A 7,425-nucleotide genomic window follows, 5' to 3' on the forward strand; every position below is an offset into this window, starting at 1 on the left:
GACATACTTGGCTTGGCTTTCACCGCCAGTCTATTCTTATGGTTTCGGTAAGACGGTAGTTCCTAGTCTTGAATCAAAGGACCAGGAATATATAGGTTGAGCGTAGCTGACATTGACCGGTCAATAGGATCAGTTACGAGCGCAACACCATAATCACATTTAGTGGAACTAAAGACTGCATCCTACATCACTTCAGGATTGGAACATAGTCCCTGTACTTTTTCAAAACTTTGGCCATGATATCTTTAATGAACCCTTCACAGTTAGGATTCGGCGTCTTTGATGTGATTCATGTCTTTTTTTCTTTTTATCACTATTATTATTATCTTTTACTTATTACCCTCTGCAATTCCTTTTCTCTCTTTTTCTTTTCTTTCTTTTCTTTTTTTGTTGTTGCAGTTTTCCTGCGCACCTTGCTGATTGGAGAAAGATTTTATTTTATTTCATTCAGTGCCCCTTTCAATCTCCTTCAATCTTACTCTTCTTTATCCTCTTTCCAGAATTTTTGTTCCGGACTGTTGTATTACCGATAGGTATACTGGCTACTATGACTAGTCGGCGGCTCTATTTATTTTTTCTTCTACCATGGGTTTGTTTTCCTTTTCTCCTTTCTTGAAATTTAAACAGCATATGGCAAAGGGCGGGAAAGAGCAAAATTCAAGACTTAGAACATTGAACGTACTGTGGCTCAAGAAGAGGCAAGTGTAGTGGGTTCAGCTCCAGCATATTTACATTATCTTCCCGGACGCCTTTGACCCTACGATTATTGTTTTACGAAAGTAAGGATACCTAGGCAGAGACTACTCGCAATTATCAAACTTGGTGCGCATGTAGGGCGGATGAGGTCTTAAAACTGAGTGGTGTACAGGCTAAAATACCGATTACTACGGTAGTGCAAGTTAACCACCCGGAGACAGTTCACTAGACTTGACTCTTAGTAAAACAAATAGATGGAGTCCTCAAGGATTGTTTACTAGTCGGTAGTTCTATTATCTCCAATAGGATCTTTATTCGATGCCCATAGGACATGGTTTGGAAAAGCGATGATCAGTTACTGAGTGGCCCGTTTTTCCTTTCTTTTTCTCCTCTATATGATGGACGACTTATGTCGTCTGTGAAGCCCAGCTTTCCGTTCCCTTTATTTGCGTCCCGTGGCTCTTGTCTTATCTGATCACTCTTTGTTACTCGTAGGCTAGCTTACTTGGAAGGCACAGGCAGTATTACAATAAGAGGTTTCAATAAGGTACCTGACAAATCCGCCAATTCTATAGAACGACTCTGCTCTCTTCTATGTTGATATGAATTACACTATTATTTGTAGATACCTGCTAGGTTGTTCTTGATGCGAGCTAGTCCAAAAACCAGCGATAGTTTCGGTATTCCAAAAGTCAGGTAACAACACATCTGCATGAGGTATCAAAATCTTGTTGCGTGGAGCATTTCTGGTGGCTCCGGTGTGTAAAGGGTCAGCAACACCCTGCGCCTATCAACGTATAAACGGCCCATGGTGAAGATTCTTTACTAGTGAGGAAGGACATACCGAGTCAGTGCGTCTCTTTCTGTCCACCTCATGTAAGCTCCCCACCCCACCAATCTGGACATAGTATCGTTTCGCGAGAGAGCGGCCTGAGGAGATGTTGTTACCCTGCAGATGACATTTCGGCTTCCTTCGATCTTTATTCCTGAGTTAATATTGATTTCCACGGATGAAGCAGGCTGGCCCTGCTAAGGGCAATAATAATACACGTCACCATGTTTGTTAACTTGGTCTAGTGATGTCGCTGTGCTGGGTACAGCATCATCATCGTTGTCATAGAACTTGGTAGCGAGGAAGGTGTCGTAGGGTTGCTGTCTTGCCATGGACCTGCCACAGATGGTATGATTACGGGGTTGCCTTCCCTCGCACGTTGATCGATGCGTTGACATGGATGGTAACGAGGGCGTGGTGGTCACGGCTGCCATTTCTAGGGCCAGACTCCCAGGACATGCATTCATCGTTATCATCAGCATCTTCCGGCTCATCTCGTTTTCGGCGCGAACGAAATCTGGGGTATTAATCCTTGTATATGGAGATGGGGGCGACACCCTCGTTTGATTTTGAGCAGCTGCTCTTGGTTCTGCAAGTTTCTGTAGTTGGTGGAACAAGGGGTCGGAGGTAGGAAGCATTTTGCGTTAAATGTGGTAGTTGTCCGGAATACGGATGGATGATCCCAAAAACAGATGAGTGTGTCGTATAGCAATTAGCAGGAAATTTCCCATAAAGCACGGATAGAAAGAATAGCAAATCCATAAGGCCCTGGAACAACAGGCACGATATATATCGAGAAGGAAAAGGACAGCAGAGGAAACAGATGCTGAGATGCTATGCGATATGAGTGAAAAACAAGAATATGCAGCCAACTTGCCCATGACCATAGTATTTGTATATAACGTTACACACCATGTTCCCTTGATAACAATGAATGATGCATCAATAGACCAACAACACAACGCTGATAGGGCAGGACTGTATCCCAGCTAGCCCCCGCAACTGGGGCAGAGAGCCTATCAAGCCAAGCACACCATTACCGCCAAGGGGATGCAATCACTACCGTGAAGCTGCAACCGTGGCCCCGGCCTTCTTATTGGACCGCGGCAGGGTTGGTATTGCTCTCGATCATCAATAGGAGAATAGGATCACATGGATACCTGGTCACCAGTGATCTGGTGTGGTGCCGTACATACAACCTTCATTGATGTGTCAGTGCTCTCGTGGGAACCCCAGCAACCACAAGATATAGAAAATCAGGGGCAATGAAAGGAACAGTAAAAGAAAACCTGAGGAACGTGGGAGCCTATGCTACAGAGTATGTAACCAAAAGGCCACCGCCACCCTCCCCCTGTTCTATGCTATGTATATTCCACAAACAAACTTTTTCTCCCGCCGGTATACCTTCAAAAAAATAAGAACAAGGACAATAAGGCTGGGCAATAAATTAAGCCCAGCGATCACCGAACATCCAGCTTTCGTGAAGAGATTGGTTATCATGCTCTGTGCCTAGGTTGTTGATTGTGCTTGCTTGAGATGTGTGCTTGGGTGTTCCATTCCCTCCAGGAGCAGGTAGTACGGTATCCGGCTGAATGGGCTTTCCATGAAGAGAACCTAAGTAGTACATACCCATTTAGTCAGGTACCGTGTCTCAGATGTCGGCTCTAAGCTGCAAACAGACTGGTGGATGACTTGTGCTCATTTTACTACTTACTGCTATTGTCGTGATTCTTTGCCACCATGTACGGGCTTCGCCCCTGCTGCATACGTGTTTTCCCTTCAGGATAATACTTGCCACCAGGATGTAGAGGCTGCAAATTCTGGGATCTTATTAGCAGGAACAAAGGCCGGCATATATAGAATAAAATATACCAGCGCTTGTGCCACGCCAGCCGAAACTCTAGAGATCACGGACTGGTACTGACTTCACGGAACTCATCTCCTTCGATATGAACCTCACGGTCTCGGATACGGCGCATCAAAGCAAGAAAGTTGCTCTCCCGAAATTTCTGGCTCTGATCGTGGCTGACATGATCCAGTAATTGTCCCGCTGTTCGAGCAAGCTCGTCTGAGTCATTGTAATGTGCTCTAGCGTCATCCTTTTCAGTCTGGGGTATGGTGTCTGAACCAATCCTGATGGCTTCAACTTGAGGAGTAGCAGTTGCATCCGGATTAGTAGTCTCATTGGTAAGCTCTTGTGCGTGATCAGCCGTCTGTGACGCTAAATCCGCCTTGGCTTGTTCAAATGCAGCTTCAAAGGCAGACTCATCGAAGGCTTCAGTGGATGGTAGCTGGCTAGCTATTAGATCTTGTGCTGATGGTAAAGCATTCACTGCAGCCTCGTGTATAGGGTAGCTAGGCGTAAAGAAAGGTTGGAACCCTTGAGCGAAAGGTTGGTGTTGCTGAGCAGGGCTAGGTTGCCGCTGTTGGGCAAGAAAATCATTTCGCCAGCCATGCTGTGCAAGGTTCGGTGCTGATACTGAGGCGGGGCCCCCTTGTTGATGGGCTAGAGGCGAAGAGCCGGAAATCTGTAGCCTCTCAAAATCTGCTGCCCAATTGAGTTTCTCCACTTGCTTATGTACCGCGAAATGAGGAGGCGTAGCGAAGTGGGCTGGATGTTGTAAATCGGGCAGTGGTGCTCCTGTTATATTGGATTCGAACGCAGTGAATTCGGGATCCAGTATACCTTCGTTGGGATTTTGTGACCGAAAACCCTACAGCACAAACCAGATCTTAGTATTGTTGAAGATATGTATGATCCACACGGATGTAGAGACTTAGAACTTACCTGAGAATGCGATTGCCGCGAAACTAATTTGTCCTGTTGCAGTGTCCGATCAACAGAGGCATGCTTCTGGAAGTTTTGAAGAGCATTGGACGGGCCACAGAGAGCATCACTCATGATGTCGAGATAGCACAAGCTGGGCGCCAGAAGATCTTCGATAAAGATGAGGCTCAATAGACAACTTAGCGCAATCAACGAAGATTAATATAGGTGTGAATTTGGAGATAATATAATGAGAGTCCTCTTTGGAAGGGGAGGTTGATTACAAGACTGGAAAGAAGGAAGTCGACATGTAAGTAGTACATCCAGAAGGCGTGGGGTAGCCAGCCGAGCAGAGCCGAGGCCGGTCTCACGTGCCAAGGGGTGTACGGAGTACGGAGTACTGTACAATGGGATGTCAAAAGTTTGAAACCATCCATTTATTGCCCAGTTTAACCGCTTTCCTAATTTTACTATTCTGCATGGCAGAAATCTCGCAAACTCCTTTCCTGGGTCTTAATAATTACTATAGCAGCTATCTAACTCAATAACTTATATCTATATCCTCTCTAGAAGCTATAATTTAATGTGTAGATAGAGGTGTGTAGGCTCAAGCACTGAATTTGATGTGTTGAAATATAGCGGTATGTTAGGCGGTCAAGCGGATACTTTTGACATCCCACTGTATGTACGTATATAATGTATTTGACTGAAGCGATAAGATAAGATCTGGCTGCGGCTCCTTCCACCGCGAAACGGACAAGCTGGCGGTGACTTGCTGCAGTGCCCATTTGCTTGCGTGTTGATTCGACACTCCACCACCGCCCTCTTACTCAAAACTTATAATCAGCAGCGCTCAAAGATCCAACAAACCATATTCTACAAATATAGTTCCCTAAGATTTGCTAAGGGGATTAAATCGGACAACATGGTGCGTTCCCCCCTCCCTTTCAGTCCATCCAGATTCTGTTGTTTCCAAACATTGACGTTCGACCTGGAATTCTAGGCGGCTGCTCAGATTATCTCCAATTCTGGACACGATGACATGATTGTACGTGCTAAGGACAGAACTTATCTGAATTCAGCGCTATGCATTCCCCGAGCTGACCCACCTATGACACGCAGCATGACGCTGGCCTGGACTACTATGGCCGCAGATTAGCGACTTGCTCGTCGGATAAGACAATAAAGATATTCGAGATCGAAGGCGAGACGCATCGCCTGGTGGAGACTCTAAAAGGGTGAGAAACATCCTCTTTGTGATTAAATGCGCGATTACTGACATGAGAAAATACGAACATAATAGACACGAAGGTGCAGTTTGGTGTATCGCATGGGTGTGTACCAACCTCCCCAAGTATCTCATATCGATTTACATTCATCGTAACTGAGCCCCTGAATTGACAAATCTCTTTCCTCTGACCATAGGCACACCCTAAATTTGGCACAATTCTGGCTTCCTCGTCTTATGATGGAAAGGTCCTCATCTGGCGCGAACAACATCAGAACACAACATCCCCTGTCGCTGTAAATTCCTGGACAAAGGTCTTTGATTTCTCCCTCCACACAGCCTCGGTGAACATGGTCTCCTGGGCTCCGCACGAGAGTGGATGTCTTCTTGCTTGCGCTTCTTCCGACGGCCATGTTAGTGTACTTGAGTTCCAGGATAATAGCTGGACCCATCAGATCTTTCATGCCCATGGAATGGGAGTAAACTCTATTAGCTGGGCCCCTGCAGCATCTCCCGGCAGCTTGATCAGTGCCAACCCTGGACCGGGTCAGCAGCGGAGATTCGTCACCGGTGGAAGCGATAATTTGCTCAAGATTTGGGATTACAAGTGCGTGCAAATAACAAATTTCGCATAACTACCTGAATGGAAATATACTAATCACGCTGTATAACTATGCAGCCCGGAAACTAGATCCTATAATCTCGCTCAGACATTGGAAGGCCACTCCGACTGGGTCCGAGACGTTGCCTGGTCACCGAGCATACTTTCTAAGACCTACATCGCGTCTGCCTCACAAGACAAAACTATTCGTATCTGGACCTCGGATGCGTCGAATCCTGGTCAGTGGGTCAGCCAGCAGCTCGAATTTGATACCGTGCTCTGGAGGGTCAGCTGGAGCCCTAGCGGAAACATCCTCGCTGTGAGTGGAGGAGATAACAAGGTTAGTTTGTGGAAGGAAAATCTCAAGGGTCAATGGGAGAAGGTGAAGGATATTGAGGAGTAGATTTCTAGTATCTCCTTCCTCTTCCCCCTCACTTTTGTTTTATAATAAGGACCTCCCCAATTATTTTAATTCATATCGTGCTATGATGGACATATTAGACTTGCTTAGGTGATTCCCAAGAGACTTAACAAGATGTGTGTGTGTGTGTGTGATCACAAAGTCCTAAAAACAAACGGCCCTGTTTCTGTGTCAATCATATCAACCCATCGTCCCGACATGATCTTATCCCGGGGAAGGATCCCCCCTAATAACCTTGAATCCAAAGAAAATCAGTTTCCATCTCACCTGGTGACCACAGCTCGCTTAGTAAACATGCTGCGTTGTCGTCAGTTGGCTACGGTTCGCTAATCTCAAGAAGTAGCGGGAGTTGCTCACGGTCTGCGACGTATATTGCAAAGCATATACGTTACCAACCAGGAAAGCCGCCTTGCGATACTCGAATGGGCTCAATAAAGCCGCGCGCTGGATATGGATCGTCGCCAAGTCTTTGAAAACCACGGAAGTATAAGCGGGGAGACTCTGGCCTAACCATCTGGATTATCTCGTTGAACTCAGGTGGCCAGTTCAAGGTATTCAGGTCTGGTCTGATTTTACAGAACCGAAAGCTGACCTGTGTTGACATTCCTCCTCTCAATGTCTTCTACTATAATACGTACAGGTTCATGAAACAGTATTGCCAGACAGACAATTCCCCAGGTAAGAGTTTCTGAGCTATAAAGCCACAGCATGAAGAGAGATGTGCAACATCAGCATCACGTGGCAGTAGACAAGCTATGTATAGCACTACCTGAGGCATGAATTTAGCAGCTGGCTTGGTAACGCAGAATAATTCAGAGAGCGTACCTCAGCTGGAAGTTGCTGGAACAGGTTGGCGGATCGACTTCGGATAGACGCTTGG

The 7,425-nt window shown here is 46.1% G+C and overlaps 3 protein-coding genes across 3 annotated transcripts; 1 reads left to right on the forward strand and 2 right to left on the reverse strand.

The window, feature by feature from the left end:
• Positions 1–1,725: 1,725 nt before the first annotated feature.
• Positions 1,726–2,166, reverse strand: ABOM_009683 (uncharacterized protein; the record flags this gene model as incomplete). The annotated part of the gene is made up of 1 exon (XM_022536811.1): positions 1,726–2,166. The coding sequence occupies one exon, from the start codon at positions 2,164–2,166 to the stop codon at positions 1,726–1,728; it is 441 nt and encodes a 146-aa protein (XP_022385752.1).
• Positions 2,167–3,435: 1,269 nt separating this feature from the next.
• Positions 3,436–4,430, reverse strand: pex20 (the record flags this gene model as incomplete). The annotated part of the gene is made up of 2 exons (XM_022536812.1): positions 3,436–4,242; positions 4,317–4,430. 2 exons carry the CDS (start codon positions 4,428–4,430, stop codon positions 3,436–3,438), a joined length of 921 nt encoding a protein of 306 aa, XP_022385739.1.
• A 790-nt stretch (positions 4,431–5,220) lies between these two features.
• Positions 5,221–6,527, forward strand: sec13 (GTPase-activating protein SEC13; the record flags this gene model as incomplete). The annotated part of the gene is made up of 6 exons (XM_022536813.1): positions 5,221–5,223; positions 5,299–5,343; positions 5,418–5,533; positions 5,599–5,629; positions 5,721–6,130; positions 6,203–6,527. 6 exons carry the CDS (start codon positions 5,221–5,223, stop codon positions 6,525–6,527), a joined length of 930 nt encoding a protein of 309 aa, XP_022385740.1.
• Between the last annotated feature and the right edge of the window lie 898 nt (positions 6,528–7,425).

The sequence above is a fragment of the Aspergillus bombycis genome, assembly GCF_001792695.1.
Source record: "Aspergillus bombycis strain NRRL26010 chromosome Unknown contig00097, whole genome shotgun sequence".
NCBI lineage: Eukaryota > Fungi > Ascomycota > Eurotiomycetes > Eurotiales > Aspergillaceae > Aspergillus > Aspergillus bombycis.